At 38.5% G+C, this 25,525-nt stretch overlaps 1 protein-coding gene across 1 annotated transcript in view; it reads left to right on the top strand.

Moving 5' to 3' along the window:
- APBA1 (amyloid beta precursor protein binding family A member 1) overlaps positions 1–25,525 on the top strand; it is an 81,051-nt gene that overhangs the window by 36,698 nt on the left and 18,828 nt on the right. Inside the window, exons 3-9 of the mRNA XM_044657360.1 lie at positions 1,424–1,463; positions 5,336–5,481; positions 11,940–11,972; positions 13,116–13,202; positions 14,019–14,204; positions 18,888–19,067; positions 21,876–22,088. Coding sequence (XP_044513295.1) covers positions 1,424–1,463; positions 5,336–5,481; positions 11,940–11,972; positions 13,116–13,202; positions 14,019–14,204; positions 18,888–19,067; positions 21,876–22,088 — 885 coding nt within the window. The remainder of the gene's footprint in view (positions 1–1,423; positions 1,464–5,335; positions 5,482–11,939; positions 11,973–13,115; positions 13,203–14,018; positions 14,205–18,887; positions 19,068–21,875; positions 22,089–25,525) is intronic.

Here is a 25,525-nt window from a genome sequence, read left to right as displayed (position 1 = left end):
TCCCTGCACTCAAGGATCTTGTGTTTAAAAATACTTTCACAATTCCATTCATTTCAGCAAACATTTTTTTAGCCACATAATATGTTCAGTAATAAAGATATGGCCAAAACGAAATAGTCCCTGCCTTCAAGGAGCTTATACTGAGGAGGAAATGAACACAAGTAAATACAAACTATATAGAAGGTCTATGTTTTTCATCTTTTGTGAACACAGTATTAACACCAACTTGAAATTATGATTCTCCATCTTCCCTCAGAGTTCCTAGCATCTTTTCCCAGAACTATGTAATGCAAGGCCTGGTTTTTTGCTGTTATGTTTTTAGCAAAGACAGATTCAGAGGCTATTTGGCATAGTGAGTGGAGAATTATGTATCCTTGAGCTAGGAAGATATGACTTCAAGTCCTGTCTGGCTATGTGACCCCCTGAGCAAGTCATTTAACCACTGGGTTCTAGATAACTCTCTAAAACCAAAAGTCATGGAGAAGGTGCTGGATCAAATCTCTTTTAGTAGAAGGAGTTCCCTCACCTGCCAGTTCTCAGTACTAATGAAATCATAGGACTAGATTCTATCTCTAAGGACAAATTCTCTATTTCTCCAACATCCAGGTTTATCCTTAACGCAATTGTTTTTTAAAAACCAAAAGGTAAGTATCACCATAGAGAGGACAATTTGGCATATCAATGGCGATCTGGAAGTTTTGATGGTTTTCCAAGTTTTCCAAGTTTGCAGGAGCAAACCCTCTAAGTAGAGGTCTTCTGCTGGGCTGTTGCTTAGCATTGCCTAGTCTAGGAAGATTCAAGGGTATTTATTCTTTACTCCTCTGTTCTGTTTTCGTTTTAAGGTGGCATGCTAGAGTGATTTAAAGAATGGATGACTTCTAAATAAAGTAAATTTATAAATGAAGCAAGGAAGAGAATAAAAGAAATCCAGAAAACATCTTAGCACAGTAGGGGAGGTTATTTGGTTTTTAAACAACTGTTTTCCTGTGGAAATTCTTAATTTCTGCAGTTCTAGTCATATTTACACTCATTTATTACATGGAAATTCCAATTTTTAAGAATATGAGTTGCCTTGAGTTTTTGATACTGGCCAGATCTAGCAATTAGAGCCACTCAGAAAATGGAATTTTTTTTCAAACCACAGAACATAGAAACTGAAAACCATCTGAAGATTCCTGAACATGGATGCTAGGACTTCCTGATTCTGAAAAATGCTAATGACTTAGCACTTAATGGTAACCTCTAATGATAAATGCATATATTTATACACATTTCAACTTTCTCTAACCAATAATGGTCTATTTTCCCTTGTTATTAACTGCTATTTGGTGGTGTATTTATTTTTCATGTTGCATGGATGGGTTATTAATGCATATATGAGCATGCTTTGCCCTGTTTGAAACACTCTTTGTCTTAATTACAGTCAAGGAAAAGCTTGGCTTCATTCCCAACATACGTTGAAGGTAAGATGTGAGAAAAAAAAATCAAGCAGTGATTTATAAATCTTTCATTATTCAGCTATACGTAATGCAATACATTAAGAGGGTATATCTATCATCCAGGAAGAAGGAAAGTCACAAGGTCAGATATTAGCAGTCTTCAGCAATTTAGAATGATAAAATCATAGAATTTTCAAGATGGAAAGAGCTTAATCTTGGTTCACATAGGGCTAACCTTCTCATTTTATTTATGAGGAAACTGAGGCAGAGGGAGTAAAGTGACTTACCCAAGGCCATACAACTAGTTCGTGAGAAAGCTTTGACTAGAACTCAGATTCCCTGATTCCCAATCCAATGGACATCAGTTTAAAAACGTCTTCATCCACAATGCAACAAATGGAAAAGGAGAGACTTACATTAACTATAAGGAATGATTTACTAGTACCTCTAAGTTGTCATTGAAAACTCAAATGACCTATATATAGAGACCACTCTATTATAAAGATAAAATATGTTCCAGTTTCCCTGAGGTGGCTCAAATGTGGTCAAAAGGACCAACTGTCCTTTTGAGTTCTCATCCAACATTATGATTCTGTAAGTATAAATTAAGGACAAAATTGAAGTTGTTCATCTGCACCATTGAAAACCCAGGATAACAATAATAGCAATACCCTGAGTAATGGAGTTTGGCTTTTGTTTTTTTAAAAAAAATCTTTTAAATCTCCTGCATTCTAGTTAAAAATAAACAAAAATAACCAGAACAAAACCAAGAAAGAAAAGGGTAACCTCTATTAGGTTATTATTATTAATAATTAGGAATATTTTATGAGTTAATAAAATCAGTCAAATCAATAAGCATTTTAAAATGCTTTTAAAACCTTGAATTCTATCAGTAGCAGTATCATTATCTAGTGTCTAGAGGTTGTCAAGTAGCTAACATTAATATGATTGTATATTTGTTCTATCGTGTGTGTGTATTTGTCCATCTCCACATCAAACTAAGTACAGTGAATTGAGCAGAGAGATAAAATTGCTAACAGAAAATGCTGGAGCATGCCAAATTCAAATCTGACCTTTAAAAAATGATTGGTCCAATATCTAATTTGCTTTTTAATTTATATGGTTAGAGTAAATACTAAACTCCGAGGTGAATTGGGGTCTTTCTGACAGAATGTAGTACAGTGAAATTGATTACATACAATTTCATTGAAGGTTAAATAAAATGAAGGTATATATCAAACCTATCATTTATTTAAGACCAATATTTTGGTCCCCCAGATGCTTAGTATTTATCCAGGCATTTCATTATTATTGAATTTCTTTCGAGTACATGTACATGCCCACACTTACTATTTCAGAAGGGAAAGGGAACATTTTCAAAGGATAGTTAGTTCTGGGTTGTAGATGGCCATGTAACGTATATGGACAATTAGGCATTACTGGGAAGAGTTCATTTTTCTTTTCTTCTTATGCTTGTGACTTTTTGCATTCCTTATTATCTTTCTCTTTTTTACCCTCTCAAGCATCATGTTTTCATAAACACCCATATTTGAGCTGCAGAATAATTCCATCAATAGGATGGCTATAGCCTCTAAATTTCAGCATTACAAAGCATGCAGTACAGCTTCAAAAATGCCTATTTATATTACAGTCAGGCATATTCTTCCCTGGAGTATGCTTAAGCCTTTAGCTTGTGTATTGTGGATAACACCTTGAACCCTTGTCATATCCATAAAGGCTGAAAGAGAGAAAAACATGTTTGTCACCCCCAATAAGTCACCATGGAGCACCTAGTGTTGATCTCATATGGTCGAGGAGAGGAATATACACTTCTTACAACGTTGGTTGCAGCTATCATTCTTGTAAAAACACTAACTAAGCTGTATAACAAATTCCCGTATTTAATTAGTAGCCAGTGCTTTGTTAAAGATTTCTTAGGAGACTGCTCAGCTCTCTAGTGCAACCACTGTACTTTAGTTTGAGGAAAATGAATGGATTATTCTCTCTCCCTGCCTTGGTAAGCAGCTCATTATGGGGAACAGCTGTTTGAGCTCAAGATGAGTTTGACATTTACAGGTAAAAATTAAATCCATTGGAGAATAACTCTGCAAAAAGTAAGAATGATCAATTTCAAACAATCAAGGATTTAGCAGATAGACTATGAATTTTAATTAAACACCTACTATGTGCCAGTTGCCATGGTATGCAAAACAAATTCCATTTGCTTTGATGGCTAAATTGAGACTCAGTTGAAGGAACTGAAGGGATATTTTTCATGGAAAAGAGAATATCTTTTCCAATAATATTCCCTGTTCATCTATTTTAAAAGCTGTTGGAGGGAAGTAGAATTCAAGGATTTGAAAGGTTGTCCTATTTTCCCCACCCCCATAAGCAAAACTAAGCCTGTTCTGCAGGAGTTAGAAGGAGGCAGAATTGGAATAAAACTAGGAAAAATTGGGTTCACCTCCTACCCCAGACACTTAGCTCTTTAACCCTGGGTAAGTCAGTCAGGCAGTCGACAAACATTATTATTTGCTTACTATGTGCCAGACACTATGCTAAGCACTGGGAATACAAAGGAAATTTAAAAAACATAGTCTTTGCTCTCAAGATTCTCATATCTAATGGAGGAGACATATGTAAATAACTATATATATGAAATATATACAGTATAAATGGAAGGTCACCTTAGAGGGAAGACACTAGTTTGGGGAGAAAGATATGTGGGGCAAGCCCTCCTCTAGAAAGCGGGATTTAAGCTGAGTCTTGCAAGGGAGTAGGAAGCAAGCAAGTTTTCTCACTTATAAAATGAGGGAGTCATCAAGGATGTTGTAGAGAGAGATTTATACTTCACAGAGGACTCAGAACTAGGTAACTCTTCAAATCCCTTGTAACTTTAGAGTCTGTGATTATATGATTATTCAGTGCAGCAGGCCTGAATACTCTTAATTAAATCCGAAATGGATTGGTTTATTATGTAGTAGGGAAAGAATTGGAGGCCCGCTTGGGTTACATTTATGGCTTTGCCACTAATTAGCTGTGTGACCTTAGGCATGTTACTTAGGCCTCAGTTTCCTCATCTGTAAAATGCAGATATTGGACCCTTCTAGTTCTTCTATTCTGTGATTTATATGGGACAAGAAAAATACTTTAGAGAAAGAAGACAATTTTTTGTTTAATATAAAAGGGATGTACTTTAAAAAAAGGAGTTTTACCAAATACATTTTAGTTTAAATTAGGGCCTAATTGTAAACCATGATTAGTAGAGTTTGAACTCTTCTTTTTAAGAGACTGTACTCCTTTTAAAAATGTAATGCCAGTGGCCTATTATTCTGTTTTGGCTCCATGTTGGGAATGTTGGTTTGTGGAACTATCATGGTGGGTAAGGTGAAATTAACCTACAGAATCAAGGCAGAATACCATTGAGGAGGTACTGTATTCTTTGGAATCAATGTGCCCCTTTCAGGGATAATTGGTCTCCCAGTCTATGAAGACAGTCATATAAGGATGTGGTACAGAATTAGGGAATGATGTTTTGCATTCACTCAGCAAGCATAATCACCATACTTTATGTCTCATCTAAATAATTTTCATATCATTTCTCTGCATAAATTGTATGGGAGAAGAGAAGTTACTATAAAAGGGGAAAATGTCTTCACTTCTGTTTGAAAATAACCCATTAGTGAGAACAAAGAAAAAAAAAATAGATTACCTCTTCACAAATTTGTCTGAATACACAGTTGTGTAGGCAGGCTGAGTGAGAAGCCTAGATGTGCTATTAACTTGTCTGAATGTGTCAGTGATAGTGAACAGGAATATAGAATTGAGCAGTCTGTGTTCTGCCTGCTTCCATCAGAATGTGACTTTTCTCATAGCTGTGGTTTTCTGTATTATAGTTCCAGGACCTTGTGATCCCGAAGACTTGATCGATGGCATCATTTTTGCAGCCAATTATCTTGGCTCCACCCAGCTGCTTTCTGACAAAACCCCCTCCAAGAATGTTCGAATGATGCAGGCACAGGAAGCCGTCAGCAGAATCAAGGTGAGGGGCTGTGGTATGTTGTTCCAGGGGTAGGGGGGGATTCATCCCTTCTTTGGGACGTTTGTTTTCAGCAACATAAGTACCTTTTCTAGTCAAACTCAAGGGTCTGAGCCAGTTATAACCCTGCAGTCCCTTAGGACAGATCCTCATTACTGAATCTGAGAGGATCTGGAAGAGAAGTGGATTGAGGGAATATTGTAACCAGTGCCTGAAAATTTAATTTTTGTTGAGTTCTTATGCATTTTGGTTTTGCAGGTGGTATCAGACTCGGGTAGTGAGTAGCAGAGTGATTTACACAGAGTAGATTTGGTTCCTCATATTTAGTAATGAATTTTGTTTTCATCTAAGCCTTGAGAAATAAATCATAGCCCAAAACATTTAACCATGAGAACCAAAAACTAATTTCATTAGGGAAGATATCCCTGAGATAATCCCCTACATCCGAGAGGAACAATCATTTATATCTACCTTTGTAACTGCTAAGAGTTTAATCTTTCATTTTAATAAAACATTAGACCTGAATCTTGCAGGGAAGAATGGTAACTTGAAGCTTTCTCCTCTTGGAGGTGCATTTTTTAGGCCACTCGGGAAACTTGGCTACCCATCTTCTCCTTCTTACTTTTCTCTTCCTCAGACACATTCTTCAAGGCCCACCATGGGACTTGCATGGTAACTCTGGAAGGAGAAGGATGGAGAGACAGAAGGCAGTAACTGAGGAGTTAGAGACAGTGCTGAAACCATCACTGAACTAATGCCCCTAAAATGAGCATTTAATGTGCAAGGCACCATCCCACCAAATTACAAAAGGTCCCTGTTCCCACAGAACTTAGGTTCTGGAAGAGGAGACAAAGAAACACAGTTTAAGGGACCTAGGAATTATGCAAGGTATTCTGTGATAAGGACCAAATGATCCCAGAGGAAGAAGGGATAGAATGTTCTCCTGCCTTCGTCTAAGTGGAGGATGTACTGAAAAGGAAATTTCCTGGGGGAATCATTAGCAGGTCAAAGTGCTGTTAAGTAAGGAAGATGACTACGTATATCATAAGTACTTAATTTATGATTACTGATTTAAAGAAGTATAACTGGCATCTTTTAGGTCTGAGCACCCATCACGATTTTAGGCTTGTTGGCTCTCTTCCTAGCGTCATTTACTCTACTGCCCTTATTTTATATAAATGAAGAAAGTGAGAGCCAGAGCAGTTAAGGTCATGGGGAGGGAGGGCAGGAGAATAAGCATTTCTATAGTAATGCCTATGTGCCAGGCACTGTGCTAAGCAGTTTACAAATATTGTTTCAATCCTCCCAACAGCCCCACAAGGTAGGTACTGTTATCTCCATTTTATAGTTGAGGAAATGGAAATAAACAGAGGGTAAGTAGCTTGCCAGGGTCACATAACTATTAAAGTGTCTGAAGCTGGATTTGAGCTTGGGTCTTCCTGACCCCAGACATAGTACTGTGGCTACTTTGCCATCTGACTTAACTGAAGTGACTTGTCCAGGGTCATACAGGTACTATGTGGCAAAACTGGGATTGGAACCCAGGTCTTCCAACTTCAAATCCAGTTCTCTTTGCACTATACCAGAATTGAGAAGGCATCACTTACTGCTTCCCTCAAGTTAGAACCTTTTTATACTTTCCAGATGTCCTAAGTATTCATGTGCATAAAATAAACACCTTCTGACTTTTACCTAGACTACAAGTTAAACATAACTTGAACCTTTAGAATATTGGACTACAATGGTATCAGAAGATAGATCCCAAGCTTTAATAGATATTCTCTTTTTATTTTTTTCTTATTTCCTCAGTGGTCTTCATTGGAGTATTAATTTTGTCCTTTTTAAAAAGAACTACATTCAGCTACTAAACACGTGATCAGAAAATTTACTTTACATTTTCACAGGGTTGACATCCCAAAGTTTCATGGGCCACATGAACATGAAGTAGAATGAATGCCCTGTCAAGCCAGAAACACAGCAATGAAGAGCATCTGGTTAAAAAGATATTTTCGACCTATTTAGGATTCAGAATTTTCAGGGAGTTGGAGGGTGGGAATACAGCTAGGTCTTGATTTGTGCCAGACAGGAATTCCACCCTCCAAGGGGTCATCTGTATTCTGATCCACATTATTCAAAGCAATAATTATGTAAAATATGATCACCGATTCCACCCTAATGGAATATCCGCTGTGAATTTGCATAATGTGACCACTTCAGAGAATTCACACTTACCAGGATCTAGTTGTATTTGCTTAGAGCAATTTTCTCTAGACTAATTACTTATTTGTAGAATGGTAAATTTAATTCATTAATGACACAGAAATATCATATTGTTTATATAAAAGCATTGCCTTCCATTAAGTATTTTCTACCTCATTCCTTTTACATCCATTTAAATTCTTTTTTTTTTTTTAAGATTAAAAGAGCTTACTCCCAGCCTTTAGTTTTTCTAACTTGAAGACTAGTATATCCAAAAATGCCTACTTTATAATTGAGTAGATTTTTGGAGCCATCGAGAATATCAACATATGAAAATATGTACATTTGGACCTTGGGATGTTTGAAGTTGCCACATATCCAAGGGAAATCCTGCATTGGCATACACAGACACACCTCAAAGGCACCAGTCTCTCAGGAAGGGGTTGTACTTCCCAGTTGACATTTCAGTAATGAGTGTTTAAGAGCCATTCAGACTGCTTGGATAGAAGCACCAGCAGGAAGCATTTGTGCCCTAGGACTTAAACGGTAGAACTTACGTAAAGTGAGAGGAAAGACTATTGACTTTTTTTAAAAATCCATTCATCAGTAGTCTTAATTAATTGGCTGAACTGATGACAAAAAATCTCTGAAAAATAAAAAACAAACCCCAGAATATTTTCTAAGTTACCCTCTTTTTTTTTCCCTCCCAGCCAGCCAATACACCCTTCCATGTTGCCTCAGATTGCAGGAAGCTGTTTATCCTGCAGCTAATTACAATTACCTGGTTAACCTTAGTGTGATTCAGGAGCTGCTTTGCTCTGCTTCATGCTGTGACCTGGATATCCCTGATCTATCAGCTAGAACAAACACACTCCATCAGAGTGGAGATTTTGACCTTGAAACAGATTTTCATCCTTATTATTACTCTTATCTCCACATTACACTCATGTAGCACTGGCCAAATTAAATGGCAACTCACTAGTGGAAATCAATTTTTGTATTTATGTTATTGTTACTAAGAAAATCTTTTTTCTTACAAATCTGTTAATAGAAAATTAATGATGATGAATAATAATATAATAAAATATTATTGCTACTAATAATACTGAGAGTTATTATGGTGTAGTAGACAGAGGGCCAGCCTCAAAGCCAAGAAGATCTGGGTTCAAGTTCTACCTCTGGCACATACTGTCTTTGTGATCCTGAGCAAGTCAGATACTCTAGACAACTTTAAGATTAAGTTTCATAAGTTTCAAAAAAAGGAACAAGCCCTTATTAAGTTCCAATTATGTACTAGATGCCATGCTTTACATATATTATCTCATCTGATCTTTACAAAAACCCTGGGAGATAAGTGCTATTATTATTGTCATTTTATAGTAGAGGAAACTGAGGAAGACAGAAGGTGTGTGACTTGCCCAGGATCACATAGTTAGGAAGTGTTTGAGAATGGATTTGTACTCAGGACTCTATGACTCCAGGTCCAGCACTCTCTCCACTATACCACTTAGCTGCCTTTTGGGTTCTGACCTAAATTAGGGAGGAGTTTTCTCATTCTGTATCAATGAAATGATAGGTTCAGACCCTATCATATGATATTATGTCTACTGACAGCTCACTTAAATATAATTCAATATGATTAAATATAAAATATTATAATATATTAAGGTTTACAAAGTGCTTGCCCTATAAGGTATCATATAAGACAAATATTATTTCCCCTCATTTTTTTCTAGATGAGGAAACTGAGGCTGAGAGGGGTTAGGTGACCTGTACCAAGGTCCCTCAGCTTGCTTACATGAAGTGGAGCCTGGTTTCAAGCTTAGGTCTCCAGATTCCAAGTCTAGTGGACTTTCTTCCACTGCATCTTTTGACATAATCAAAGCAGAGGAAAAAAAGGGACCAATCTAATGAAGCTCATTTCTTTCCTTGCCCAAGTATGACCATTTCAGAGACATGAATGAGCAGTATCTTAGCTGTGTGGGAATGAGAGAATGCTCTTACCACCTTCCAGGGTCAGGCTTTCTGGATGTTATTAGCCTTTTTCTGCCATAGGTATTCCCTTGGCTTGGTTTGAGAAGGGATCATTTTCTTTGAGAATCACTTAGATGCTTTCAGGAAGAATCACCAAGAGGAACCTCTTTTCTTGGGTTAAGGAGGGGAAAAAACCAATAGCAATGTTATTTATGAAGTGATGAAGGGTAGCCGTGTTTCTCCTTGATCCCAAGTAGCCTTCTCCACACTGTAAACCATTTTTCAACTCAGAGACAAAGGTACAACCATGGTGTCTTTTCCTCCACTATGACTTTTTTTTTATTCATACTCTCCCTCCTTGCCCTCTCTTCCTCTTGATCAATGTTGCTTTTCTGCACATTCTTGTTTTTATCTGTCCATATTCCCACCAAGCTGGGAAACAGTAGGTAAGGTTTTTCTCTCCCCTTCAAAAGAAAAAAAAAGGAAAAAAAGAGGAGCCATCTTTTCTGCAGATTGGTTCAGGTTTGATAATACCTCTTGCCCTATGTTGATGACAATCTATATTTCTCCATTCTTTCTAATAACATGAAGCATAAATTAAAAGACCCTGGTCTAAGTTCATGGCTTATATCTTGGCTTTCTTTGGTCTACACATTTTAGAAGGCATCCTTTTGACAACTGCATGGTTAGTTACTCAACCAGATACTTTTGATATACCTGCCTTTCATCATTTATTGAAAAGGTCTGACATTTTTCCATCCTTAAGTATGTGACTTAAGTTTAAAAAAAAGAAAAGAAAAACTTTCTCCTAAGATCTGCAGTTTGTTTGCAGAATGGAAGTCAGTGTGGCTGTGGTTAAATATGTAATTTTCCATTTTACTTAGGTGACTCAAGAACCAGCTGGGTAATAGGCCCTAATTAATCACATAAAACATAAGGATTTAAATGGATGCTGCTTTTTCTTATTTTATAATGCATGTTCTCATTATGCTTTCTATGGACTACTTCCTTTAATCCAGTTTATAATTCAGGCTTCAGGCCAGCTTATCTTTTACAATATTCTATCCAAATCATAAATGTAAGTTTGTTCTAAATCACTAGGATTTCAAACCTGATCTGGAGATGGTATTATTCTAACTGTATAAAATAAAATAAACCTTATGTGAATTATTTGAAAGTACCTTTTGCTTAATTCATTTGTACATTTGATCCACTTTCCTTCTGATCTGTTCTGAGGAGAACCCCCCCCCAATGTTTTTTGGACACTCCTGCTGTGATTGCATATCTCACTTCATGGAACTTTACTGGCATCTGCTTCTTCAGGACATCAAATAAGTTTTTATGTCAAAGGAAATTGGTGAATTGTTGTAGGGCATTGGGCAATCAGTCCTGGATTATCACAACCACTGCAGAGTTAAAAAGAAGAAAACTCCCTACCAAATTCCAGGAATAGTGACTTAATGTGAGAATCTTAGCAGGCACAGGGTGAGACTTTCCCTAGCAATTATCCTAGGGTCACCAAGTTGTAATGTGATACACAACCTGAGGAAAATTACTCACTAGATACAAAAATGATTACACCATAATTAAATAGCATTTAGGGGGTAACCTTACAGCTGCTGCCTTCAAACTCTTTCAGAGCAAAACATTCATCATGAACTTACTTAAAAGCATTAATGAAAACTGTTTAGCAAGGACAGGATATGGGGTCTGCTAGTTTTTCAGGCCTTCCAATGCCTAGGAAGTGGTATATGATGCCTTACTTATCATGTCTCTCCATATAAGGCAGCCCAGCAAACCATTAATTAATTAATGAAGCAGAGATTTCCTGCTGGAACTAAAATGAGCTCTCCTACCAGGTGAGTACCAAACCAAGATGGCAGTCCCATCACTTTGAGGCAGCAGTGTCTTCAGATTTTTTGTTAATTTGGTAATCATTTGTGCAGGACTGGTATATACAGAGTTATAAAATATCAAAGAGAGCCCTTTACAACATGTTTCTTATAAGGAAGAAAAAAATATTAACTAATCCTGGATATGTTATGGCTAGTGACATGAGGAAGAACCTGAGCGATTGCTTCAGTGTTTGCTACTGATTCCAACCTTAGAAAACAGACTCTCTTCTGAATTAAATGTTTTGAGGCTAGCCTTATCTTCCTCAAATCCAAGTAGACAGGATGATAGGCCAAGTCCCTGTTGTTAGTTTGCAAATCTCCCTCTTTGAATTTGAGTCTCTACAAATCCTTCTCTAACCATTCTCCTGTCTCTGTTTGTTCCATGCTAAGCAGATGGCCCAGAAATTAGCCAAAAGCAGAAAGAAGGTGCAGTACTACAAACTCATCAGCTTGGTGTTATGCCTGTCTTTTTCATTTTCTTAATTTTGCTTTTCTTCCTCTTTTGTGTTATTTTGTTTTTATTTTCTGCATCCAGCAAGTTTCTGTTCAGATTTACTTTTCAGTCTCCATATAAAACCAGCATTTCTACCAAAAAAATAAAATCAGTTGCCTAAACTGGCCATTTTCAGTTGCTTGTCATTTGTCATTTCACGTTAGAGTCAAGAATGAATGACAGGGCAAAGATTGGAAATACTCATTGGATCAGGCAGTAGTAGCCCCCTTGTTTTCTACTTATTAAACAGGATTGGTATGAAAAGGACTTGATTCTATTCGACAGCTTAGCCCTCCCCAAAAAAGTTTCCCTTCACATTTCAGCATATGGAGGTTTAGTTCAAATTGTGGATATGTCAAATTGCTGGATGCAAAAAAAAATTTGCCAGTACCCATAGATGCCCACACATGCACAAAACATTCATGACTAAGACCAGAGATAATCCCAATTGAGGAGTTCTGTGTATGAAGCTTCTAGTGCCTATTAACTACTTGCCTAATCTCAACAGCACAGGCATTTTGGTCTATATCTTTATAAATTGTATAACTTCTGGAGTGGGTTGTTGCTAGAATGATTTTTGTTGCCGTTGTATGATCCTGAAGACCTTCTTACCAGAACTGCATTGAAACATCTTGATTTGCACCTCCTGTCAACATTTTCTCCAGCAGCCCAGGCTTGGAATCAACCTGAAGTTCCCCTGGGCTGCTGGTGTCAAGGTAGCCTGGCTGAAAGTGCCCTTCTCATTCAAATGAGGATTGGAATCATTTCTTTTTTCTATAGAATGCTTATATAATTCATTCTGGCTGCAGTGGGTCACACTGTTCTATTGGGGGAAGAACAAGGGGAATTAACTCTAAAAACAACAGTCATATAATATGATGATTCTAACTCACTTTCATGCCTACAGCCTCAGCTTCCATACCTTTGTCTCCCTTTCTGCTTTTGCAAGCTCTAATATATTTTCCGCATTGCTGTTCTGGTGACTGTGTCTTGGTTCCCCTGTTTGTGACCAATCTATTTCTTAGAGATGCATGATTGCAAAGGTGAGTTAATATGCCTCTTGGTGCTTCTTTCAGGCTCCTGAAGGAGAATCCCAACCCATGACAGAAGTGGATCTCTTCATCTCTACCCAGAGAATAAAAGTCTTGAATGCAGACACACAGGTATAGATAGGCAATACCTTTTCATGGAGCACAATTGGCAGAATTGTGACTTGCAAAACTTAGCCTACTCTTGGCATAGGGTTCCTGCAAATATCTTAGACGGAAATTCTCCATTCTACTGGAATTAAGTTTTTGGGCTATCACACCAAAAAAGGTTTTGGACCTTTTTTAAGAACTAAGGAAATATTTTAAAAGCACAGAAAGCATGTCAAATATTCATCCCAAAGCTTAAAGTAAAGGTTTTTAAGACCTGTTATCTATGAATTTAAAAAATTAATATCTATATTTAGATATAATTGTTTTATTTGTAATCCTCAGTATATTTTATAGATTTAAGAATATTATTCTGCCTATATTGGGTCAATAGCTGCCAAAGGAAGTCCCTGACACAGAAAAGTTTGAGAACTCCTTCACTTAAAATATCTAAATTCATATCCATAGATTCAAGCAGCTCAACTTGGCTACTTTTTTTGTTTATTTTTTAAAATCTCCCACATAGGTTACATTGGTTGTAAAAATGAATTAAATTCATTTTTCTTTTCATCTGCCATAAATTGGTCCCCCACTCTTGGGGAGAAGCTAAGGGAGTATTCAGAATGCAAGGAAAGGGTGTACATAAATCTGAAACTAGGTCTTTATGTTCAACACAACTCTCCCTATACTGAGTGTTATTTTAAAGCTGTTATTCACAAACCTTCATGTGTGAAATTTTAGAAAAGCACAAATCTGAGACAGGTGCAATTAGATAGAGCCTGTATCCTCCATGTTCTGGTCCCTGATCATAGCCTTTTTCTTCTCTCCCCACTTTGCTTCTAGGAAACAATGATGGATCACCCTCTGAGGACCATTTCCTACATTGCAGACATTGGGAATATTGTTGTGCTGATGGCCCGTAGGCGAATGCCCCGTTCCAATTCCCAAGACAATGTGGAAGCCTCTCATCCATCTCAGGATGGGAAGAGGCAATACAAAATGATCTGCCATGTTTTTGAATCTGAAGATGTAAGGACTGATTTGATTTTTGATTCTAGGGGGCTAGTGGTATAGTTGGGCAAAGAATTTCCTCTTCTAGTGATGTTGAACTGAGATGAAAGGAAAGAGTATTTATTTCAGGGATGTTTTAGTAAATGTTTACTAAAATTTAGGGCACCACCCCCTAAAAAATATTCACAACACACTTTTAAATTTATTCTGCATTATTAACATTTTCTCCATCACTTCCTTTTATCTATTCTAGATAACCAATGAAACAGCATTTGCTGATTTCTGAGATGTAAATGCTCACAGCTAAAATTTAACAATCAGCTCTCTGCTGGTTCCCACACATCCCAATTTGTTTCTCTAGAGCCACAGAATTTCAAATGAGGAAAGGGTTTTAAAAAATCATCTCATTTTGGTCCTTCATCTGAGAAAATTTGGGCTCTGGGAGCTAAGTGTCTTGCTCAAGGGTTAACAGAGGGAGCAGTTCTGCCTCACCTAAGTCCAATTCACATGCAAGTCAAGCTATCACCCCAAGAAATCCTTGCTCTTTTTCAAAAGCAAAGGACAATCAGCAACAACAGAGGTAATCAGTGGTAAATCTTGGAATCAAGCCAACAGAAGTCAGGAATCACCAGCTTCTAAGCCAGGTGCTCTCCCCATTAAACGTGCTCTCTCTCCTTCCTATTGACATCTAGTTTTCTTTCCCTTCACAAAAATGTACACTTCTTACCTCCGGATGAAATCCCAGGCTCTCCATACTTTTTTAGGAAACGTGGAATTGACATGGTGAAGCTTAGTGGATAAAGAGCTGGCCTCAGAGTCAAGAAGACTTACATTTGAATTTTGCTTCTGAAACATACTGGCTTTGTGACCCTGACCTCTCAGGGCTGTTAGGTCAGAGGTGTCGAACATACCTAGAAATGGAATGGGGATATATGTGACAAAATAAATAAAGATACAATGGAACATAGATAATGTTAATATGTAGCTTTCTAAGTCAATATACTGTTCACTGAAATCCTTATCCACAGTTTGTTGTTGTTTCATCATGTCTGACCAAAAGTCCGTGGACTTTTCTTGGCAAAGATACTGGAGTGGTTTGCCATTTCCTTCTCCAGTATATTCCCATTTTACAGATGATAAACTGAGATAAACAGGCTTAAGTGATTTGCCTAGGGCCACATAGCTAGGCTGGATTTGAACTCATGTTCTCCTGACTCCAGGCCAGTTGCTCTATCCAGTACACCACCTAGCTGCCCTAAGTACCATTTAATGGCCTCCATTTCTATTTGAGTTTGACTCCACTGTTCTCCGCTTCTCCAAATCTGAGAATGGCAGAGATGTAGGCACATCTCTAACCGCCAGGCTAAGTACCATGAAAATTGGGTGGGAAGTAGAGGACAAAATGTGATACCACTCTTGGGGAGTGGGGAGAAAATGGGGTAGAGCATCCTAGGGAAGAATGTGTACACAGAATGGGGCATGTCCTTTTTTTTAACCTGGGATCCAAATATTATTTACTGAACACCTCTAAATCTCTAAGCTAGTCTCACTATGGATGCAAAGGAATATGAAACAAGACCTTGTCTTTAGGGAACTTAAAATCTAATTGAAAAGATAAAAAAGTATGAACGGCTGAGTAATAATACAAGCTTAAAACATAGAGTGTCCCCAAAGTCTTGGAGCAATTTTTAAAGCTTCCCCAAGACTTGGGACAACCCTTAGTAGTTCTTTTAGACTATTAGTTGCAGAGAAGGTCCATTGGTAGAGGGAGTTTCCTTATCTGGGAATTCCCTATTACTAGTAAAAGCACAGGTCCAGTCCCTTTTCTTATCTCATTTGTAGCAGAGATTAGAATGAATGAAAAAACCTTTATTAAGCAGTGAGGATACAAAAAAAAAATAGAGATGGCCTCTGCTTTCAAGCTCATTCTCTAGTTGGGGAAGACAACACATAAAAGACAGTTCAGCTGCAGGGTAGATGGAGAAGCTCATAAATCCCAAAGGTACCAAAGCAAGGCAGATGGCAATGCCTACAAATGCTAAGTGGACACCAGCAAGTCAGATGGCAGTGGCCTGGGCTGTGCAAGCCATAGAATCAGGATGGGATGATCATTAGAGGTCTTTAGGATTCGCCAGAACAGAAAATACTAAGACCTGGCAGATGGTTCTCTCTCTCACTGGAAGATTTGGAATAGGTTTTAGAATAGGATTCCCAGCTCATATAAGCAATCTGAGTAAGTCATATCTCTCTTCTTTTTTTTTAAACCCTTACGTACAAATATCAATTCTAAGACAGAAGAGCAATAAGGGTTAGGTATTTTGGGTTAAGTGCCTTGCCCAGGGTGACACAACTAGAAAGTCATGTCTCTCTCCAAATGGTGTCTGGGAAGCCTGAGTTTGGAGAAGGAGAAGAAAAGAAAACAAGAAGGAATGGCACCCATTTCTTTATTTTATGTGCTTCTTTCCCTCCTTTTAAAGTTCCCTTCTGAGAGAAGAATTTGTATGGCTTTGGATGGAAACTTTGACCAGGTTGCTTATCCTTCATCATTTTTTATCTTTAGATACCCACCGCTCATCCCTTGATAAATGTTTCTTAAGTTTAACTGTTTCTCCATGCATTGGACAGTATGATAATGGAGTAACAGGAGCCATTTCTAAATCCTTAGTGGCTCTGAGGCAGGCCTCCTGTCTCTGGTTTTATCTTTCAGATGAGGCTTTCATATCCATGAAATGGATTTGGATTTCACAGCTCTGGAACAAATCAGGAAGAGTTATGTCAGTGCTGTTAATGATGGGAAAATGTTGGGTTTTTAAGTGCATCATGCAATGTATAAACCGTGCAACCTGTAGAGGGGGGGAAGCACAGGAAAATTAACTCTGGTGGCCTACTTGCTTGACTTTCTGAAAAAAGAATAGGTTTCTTTTCCAATAAATGTTCTTCTCGTGGGGAAACAAAGCTTCTTTCCAGGTGTTTAGTACTCCTAACTAGAAAAGGTTATTTTTTGAAAGGGGACCAGAGTTACCGGAAACCTTAGCATTAGTTAGCATCTTTATCATGATTTTTATTACTAGGGCTCTCACAGGATCATATAAGCATAAATTTAGCTGGAGGAGACCCCAGATGACCATTAGTCCAACCCCCCTCATTTTAGAGACAAGGAACCTGAAACTCAGAGAAATTAAAGTGACTTGCTCAGGATCACAAAGCTAATAAGGATCTCAGGCAACATTCAAAATTAGGACTTCCCAACTTAAAGTCTAGGGATTCATCTAATATGTTCCACTACCTTCTTCACTGCCTCCCACTTAATCTCTTTTCTTTTTAAACCTTTACTTTCTATCAGTGACTATTCTAAGACAGGAGGTACAAACACTAGGCAAATGAGGTTAAGGGATTGGGTCATGCAGCTAGGAAATATCTAAGGCTAGATTTGAACCCAAGTTCTCTCCACTACAGGCTTCATGCTCTGGGCCACCTAGATGCTCCCTTCCCCTCTCTCTTCACCTAAAACACCACCAAGATGATGGGATTAGGTAGGCCTCAGGTGAAAGTTCTTCTCCTTGCCCCTGGTTCATTTGTAAAGAAAATATACTAGGAGAAGACTGATGAAATAGCTAGAGACAGAAAATAATTAAAATTCAGGACCTTGAGTTCCTCAGCTTAAGTCTACATGCTGGCTTAATGATTGCATTCACTGTCAAATTTCTGTGAAAGGAAGCCTTTGCATGAGGGTCTGGATCTTCTGTTTCCTGTCTTTTTTTCATTTAAAATCTACTCACCTTTACCTTGCTCCAGGCTTATGTTTGTTTTGTTGGTTTTTTTTAATGTGTTTCATTTCCTTCCTGTATTCTTATGAGAAAGGAGCAAGGAAAATGAAGAAAACAGTAGGTGATAGAGTAAATATCACCCCCATGCTTTCAGGAGGCCCAGGGGGTGAGCTGGCTGGCTATTTCCATTCATGACAATCAGAAAAGCTCCCCCAGGGGATGTATTTGTGCTCCAAGACACATTTCTTTAACCAATGAAATGAGACCCTTAAAATGCCCATCTGAACCCTTACATAAGCAAGGGCATTTGTTCATCATATCCTGGAATCTTGTTTCTCTAAGTGAGAGATGAGAGAGGCACAATGTCTTCTAGCTCTTGTGACTAGAGGTCAGAGGGTGGTAGGGAAGGAAAGGATGGAAATTATGGGGGAATCGTAGATCTGGAGCTAAAAAGAACTTCAGAAGCCATTTCGTCCAACACATTCATTTTAAAAATGAGGAAATTGAGGCGTAGGATAAATAAGAGGCTTGATCTAAGGCTACATGGATACTAGGAATTAGGTTCTGAATCCAGAACCAATGTTTTTTCCTTCTACTATGCTGCTTTTTAATTATTACAAATCAGCAGTGATACCATAGGATTAAATAACAACTCTGGAACTAGAGGACTTGGGTTCAGATTCCACCTAGGATGACTATGTCTGTATGACTTTAGGCAAATCACTGGTTGGACTTGGGTGGGGAGGGGTCTCTGGTTTTTGACCTATGATCCTTAAGACCCAGAAGATTGAAAACAAATGCAAAGAACATCTAAAAGTCATGCCTATGGGGAAAAGTTCTAGAAGCTCTCTCTCCCTGATCAGTCAGGCCAGTCATTGCATTGGCAAGTGCTTGACCTTTGTGGCTTTTCTTCTCTTTCTTTGGCTACTCCTAGGCTCAGCTGATTGCGCAGTCTATTGGTCAAGCCTTTAGTGTGGCCTACCAGGAATTCCTGAGAGCAAATGGAATCAACCCGGAAGATCTCAGCCAGAAGGAATACAGCGACTTGCTCAATACTCAAGACATGTATAACGACGACCTGATCCACTTCTCAAAGTCTGAAAATTGCAAAGATGTAGGTATCCCTTCCACCTCCAGCCTGAGCACCATGAAAACTGGGTGGGAAATGGAGGACAAAATGATGTTCCACTCCTCAGGAGTGGGGAGAAAAGGGAGTGGAGTGTCCAATGGGGACACAGAATGGGGCATATGTTTGTTTTTTAAACCTAGATCCAATGGGTACCCAGAATGAGGCCTACCTTTTTTTTTTTTTAATCTAGGATCCAAAGAACACCTTAAAGCCCTAAGCTCGATTTACTGGGTTGATACAAAAGAGTATAAAATAAGACCATGTCTCCTTTTTTCTCATCAATTAGATAAATGAAGTATGAACAGCTGGGTTGCCTAAAAGACAGTGTCCTAAAAGTCTTTGGGCAGTTGTAAAACCTGCCCCAAGATTTGTAGAACAGCCTGTAGTTGTTGAAGACAATGGGTCATTATTAGATGAATGGTACAAATAGATCAAAAGTGCTAGCAAGAGGTTAAATCACTTCAAGGTAAGGTGATTAAGGAAAGCCTTAAAGTGGTGATGAAATTTGAGCTAGGTCTTCAAAGATGAGTAGAATGTAGAAAAATGAAGAATGAATGGGATTGGTATATCAGGCAGAGAAACCCTGTGAGCAAAAGCCTAGAAGGTCAGAAAGCACAAGGTGTGTTTAGGGAGCAGCAAGTAAGACCATTTTGCCTAGAGAAAGTCCATGCAAATGAAGAGAGGCCAGAAAGATCAAGTCCAGATTTAGGGAAAACTTGTCATGATTTTTTGTCGGAATCTTCCTTGACAGTGTGGGCTTTGGGTAACCAAAGTTGACTCCCAACCCCTTTTCCCTGACCCCAGAAAAGTCATTATGATGTCCCTTCTCCCTTTGTTCACTCCTCTTCCCAGTTTTTAAGCCCATATTTAGATTGTGGCGTCTCTATTAGCCATCCCTATTCTAGATGATAAACTAATGATTCCTAGTTGTTTTTTTTTTTTTTGGAATTGGGATAATTTATTGGGGGATTAAAGGGGAAATGGGGGAAATAGACCTGTGATTTCTTTAGTATAGAGAGATGCAAATTGGGAACATCCCTCTAGTAATGGAGGTCTACACCCGATCTTCCAATTGAGCTCTTAGAGAGTTGACTGAGAAGTTAATTTAAACCGATATGGATCAGGACAGGATCTGAACCTAGGTCTTCCCAACTAACCAGCTCTATAATCATCATGTGTCACTGCCTCTCACTACAAAAGTTGACACGGATTAAACAATTTGTTGGAAAGTTTAAGAATTTCAGAAATAGTCGGCAGTTACCATGTGGCGTTACCTCAGATATTGCTTAAGCATTTAGCATAGTGTTATGCACAGTGGACATTTGATGAGTCAACAGCAACTCACATTTATGTGGTAATCTTTAAGATTTGCAAAGCATTTTCTTCACAATAATAAGACAGTAATAACAGCTAGCATGTATAAAGCACTTTAAGGTTTGCAAAGCGCTTTATTTACAAATATTACCCCATTTGATCTTCACAGCAGCCCTGAGAGGTAGGTACTATTGTTATTTCCATTTTACAAATGAAGAATATGAATCCAAGAAAGTTTAAATCACATGCCCAAGGTCACACAACTAGTGAGTGTCTAAGGCCATATTCAGGCCTTTTTGAATTTAAGTACAGTACTCTATCCCTTACACCACCCAGTGCAAGCATTATTATGTCCTCTTATTTTAGGGCCCACACTTTAATTTCATTTTATAGGAAGCTCTCTAGGCCAATGCAAAAGGAGCAGCTGTTCTACAAATCACAGTCTTGCTATAGAGTCCCTAAAAATTAAATGACTCATCCAGGGTCACAGAGCCTGTACATGTCAAGAGTCAGAGCCTCTATTTTCTTGTACTCTCTTTCACTTTGCAAATGAGGGAACAGAGATACCACTAGTAAACGTGAGAGCCACATTCAAACACAAGTCTCTCTTAAGGCCAGATTTGGCATTCTTTCTTTTTTGTTATTATATTTTACTTGAAATCCTTACCTTCTGGCTTAGGATTGATACTATCAGTTCCAAGACATAAGAGCAATAAATATCAGGCAGGTGAGTTTAAATGACTTGCCCAGGGTCACTTAGTTAGGAAAGTGTCTGAGGTCAAATTTGAACCCAGATCCTCCCAACTCCAAGCCAAGTTCTCTAGTTACTGAGCCACCTAGCTGCCCCCTAACATTCTTTCAACCAACTCATGTTGCCATTTGTAACCATTTATTGAATGTCAGATAAAACATTTAGAAAAGTATCTGGCATTTACTAGGTAAGTGGGGACAGATGTAAGAGTTTCTCAAACTCTTTCTAGTAAATAATATATAAATTAACACAGAGGGGAATATTTTTTTTTCTGGAAGGAAGGAAGGAAGAAAAGGAAGGGAGAAGAAAGGAATATTATTAAGTGATAAACCATTTGAAACAAACTAAATCTGTAGGATGTCAGAAAAGGAAGAGTTATGAAAGGAAGGGAGGAAGGCAGGAAGGGAATGAAGGGAGGAAGGAAGGAAGGAAAGAAAGAAAGAAGGGAGCAGAAATTAATGTTATTGACATCATTGTCAAAAAAGGGAGAGTTATGAAAGGAAGAGAGGAAGGCAAGAAGGGAGTGAGGGGAGGAAGGAAAGAAAGAAGGGAGCAGAAATGAATGTTATTAATTGACATCATTTGGAACTAAGTCTATAATAGGATGTCAGAAAAGGGAGCAAGCAATTTGGAAATAATTTTTTAAAGTGAAGAAGGTAAAGAAGGACCTTATAGTTTCCTATCACAGATAGTGTCTAATTTAAGCTTTATGTGTTTCCTCCTTTCAGGTTTTTATAGAAAAACAAAAGGGTGAAATCCTAGGTGTGGTGATTGTGGAATCTGGCTGGGGATCCATCCTGCCGACAGTGATCATAGCCAACATGATGCATGGAGGACCAGCTGAGAAATCGGGAAAGCTAAATATCGGGGACCAAATCATGTCCATTAATGGCACCAGCCTTGTTGGGCTCCCTCTTTCCACTTGTCAGAGCATTATTAAGGTATCTTAATCATCCCTGGAGGGTTAGGAGATGGGGTTCTATATCATACATTAAATGACCTAAAACAGAACCAAAGAGGGAAAGCCTGATGAAAAGTATAATTCAGAAGCCAAAGCCAGGTTCAAAGAAACAGTTGTTAGGTATTCATAATGCTTGAGATGATGGAATACTTTTGATCTTCAAGGTTATCACAACTTCAGCCAGGGAAGATCACCACTTTGCTGCTGCTACCTACTTGGTATGGCTCAAGGGGTGCCCTGGGGCAGTTCGCATAGCCCCTTAATACAGAGCCCTAACTACTTGTATAAACAGAAAAACATGAGGGAAAACTGAATGTGAATATTTTTAGAAGTCAGTCAACACACATTTATTAAGCCAAGTGCTGGGTAAACAGATACAAGTTTAAAAAAGGCCATCATGGTCTTCAAGGAGTTTCCATTCTAATGGGGGAACATAACACATAAAGGAAACTTAAAGTCAGGGTTGGGGGGGAAGGAGGGACAAAATCATGTTAAAATAATGCCTCTGGTACCCATTTTCGAAGATCTGTAGCAGGTTTATTGCAGAACCTATACTCTACCTGAAAGCAGACCTTTGGCTGGTCATGGACCCCCTTTGGCCATCTGATGAAGCCCAGGTACCAATTCTCATAATATAAAATAGAATACATAGGATTGCAAAGAAAACCAAACCCACTGACAGTTTTCAAAATACTGAGAAAACAAGTTTACAGACCCAGATGGAGAACCTCTGCTCGACACTAAACACATCAAGCAGCCTCAGTAAAATAGCAATAGATTCTTTTAGAGCACATATTGCCTTAGAAAACCACAAATTTACCTTATCTTCTTTGTATTTGCTTTGTTAAATATTTCCCAATTACATTTTTTAAACCCTTATCTTCTATCATTGCTGCTCAGTATCCATTCCAAGGCAGAAGAGTGGTAAAATCTAAGCAAATTACATTTCAATCTGAACTGGGCAGCACACAGGATTGCTGGCTATAAGCGTGACATCTCTGCTCCATACCTAAGAGTTTCTGAAGGATTCTCTTTAGAATAGAGGATGAATAGCGATCAGATGTTGCTCACTTCTTAAATATTCCTGGTATGAAAATTTGCGCTTTTACTATAGGGTGAATTTTCTGTTTCCCATATACATACGTGTGTGTTTAATGTGAGAATAGGTGTTTTTAAAGCCCTATGAAATGTGAAATATTAAGGTTTGTAGGTCACTTTTTACACACCAATCCTGGGAGAGAGCTTGGTAGTGCCAAGTATTATTGTCTTTATTTTATCATTAGAGCAAGGGGAGCAGATTTGGGATTCACTCAAAGGGTAGAGTGCCCACTTAACATTCAAGCTGTAGTGGAATCAGTGTCCTCAACCTCCATGAGGATTTTGGGCAGCGAGGTGGTCCTGGATGTGGAGTCAGCAAGACCCAAGTTCACAGCTGGCCTCACACACCTAGTAGCTGTGTGATCTTGGACAAGGCACTTAACCCTGTTTGCCTCAGTTTCCTCATCTGCAAAATGAGCAGGAGAAGGAAATGGCAGATCACTCCACCATGTACCAAGAAAACTCCAAATGAGATCACGAAGAGTCTGACTCAACAACAACAAGGGCTGTAGTGAGAGGCAGTATGGAGGAGTAAATAGAGAGCTTTCCCTGCCTTGGAGGAAGAAAGACCTTGCTTCAAATCCTACCTCTGGTGCATATTGCCTGTGTGATTCTTAACACCACCAATTCTCCAGAACTCTCAATGGCTACATTGATAGAATTTCCTTACGGAGAGTCCCTCACATTGATGAAATCAGAGGTCTGGGCTAAAACTAGAGGAAACTGAGGCTTCCAGAGGGGGAGTCCCTTGCCCACGTTGGACGTGGGCTGTGAACACTTCATCCCAGAGTCCCCCATTTTGGCCCTAGCACCCACTAACATTTTACACAAGAAATTTGAGGCTATGATGCCAAAGGAGAATACTGTAGATGTTACCATGGAATGCTTCTGTTGAACATTGATATTTGTGATTATTTTTGAAAACAATTTGGTATTTGCTTTTTTTTCTGGTTCCCATCCACCACCCCCTCCCTCTGTTGCCTCTATCCACCTCCCATGCAGTCCTTCCAAAGATTCATCTTCAGGGGGAGGAAGGGTCCAGAGCTCAGCCTCCCCTTCCCTACTGGAGCATCTCTGCTCTTCTGTTACTATAGAAACCATTGTGGCACCTCTACACCTCTCTCTCTCTTCCCACCATCTTTCTTATTTTGCTGGTACCAATCCATAGTTGTCATGGGGACTACTGACCATTTATTTAGCCGACAAATTAATTTTTTTAAAGCAACTCCCACCCATATCTAAGTCAATGGCTGAGACTTATAAGAGGGTTAAGAACAGGCCAAATAAAGTAACTATTTCCTGGAAAGATAATGAAAATGAAAACAATAATAATAATAGTGGCTAGCATTATATGACACATTAGGATCTGCAAAGTGCTTTACAAATATTACTTCATTTGATCCTTACAACAAACTTAAGAGGTGGAAGTAATTATTATCTTTATTTTATAGATGAGGAAACTGAGACACAGGGAAGTGATTTGTCCAGAGGTCACATGGCTAGTAATTATCTGAGGGCAAATTTGAACTAAGGTCTGCTGGGTGGCTCAGTGGATAGACTGCAGGGCCTGGAATCATGAAGATCTGAGTTTAAATCCAGCTTCAGATACTAGCAATGAGATCCTAAGCAAGTTGTTTAACCTCCTTTTTGCCTCAGTTTCCTCATTTGCAAAGTAAGATTAAAATCAGTCAATACTTAAAGAAATTAATTCAGAATATTTACTGGAAGTCGAATAACGAAGCTGAAACTTAAATATTTTGGCCACATCTTGATAAGACAAAACTGAAGAAGTCATTGGCAAAGACTCTGATGTTGGGAAAGATTGAAGACAAAAGCAGAAGGGGCTGGCAAAGGATGAGGTGGATAGTGTCATGGAAACAACAAACATGACCATGTTGGACAGATTTGTAGAGACAGTGAAGGACAGAAGGGCCTGGAGTGCTATGACTTACGGGGTCATAAGTCATAGAATCAGACTTGACTGAATAAGTGAATGACAACAAAGTGAGAATAATAATAGAGCCTACCTCCTGGGGCATCTCATTATCCAATGAGAAAATAATTATAAAGCTTCTAGCATGTAGTAAGCAACGAGTCAATGTCAGCTATTAGCTCTCATTATTAACTGGCTCTAGACCAGCCCTTTATCCCCTGCCCCATCTAGCTACATAGAAAAATGAGATTTCTCTACCCTGGGCTCCTTCTTATCATGAATTTAACAAAGACAAACAATGATTCTAATTTGCTGTAAAGCTTGCTAACTTATAGCATGAGAGAATATGATTGAAAATCCCTCAGGTATGGGGAAAAGCCTGTTTT

The sequence above is a fragment of the Gracilinanus agilis genome, chromosome 1 (genome assembly GCF_016433145.1).
Source record: "Gracilinanus agilis isolate LMUSP501 chromosome 1, AgileGrace, whole genome shotgun sequence".
NCBI lineage: Eukaryota > Metazoa > Chordata > Mammalia > Didelphimorphia > Didelphidae > Gracilinanus > Gracilinanus agilis.
The sequence above is the reverse complement of the archived record's forward strand: the minus strand, read 5'-3'. Positions and strand labels throughout refer to the sequence as shown.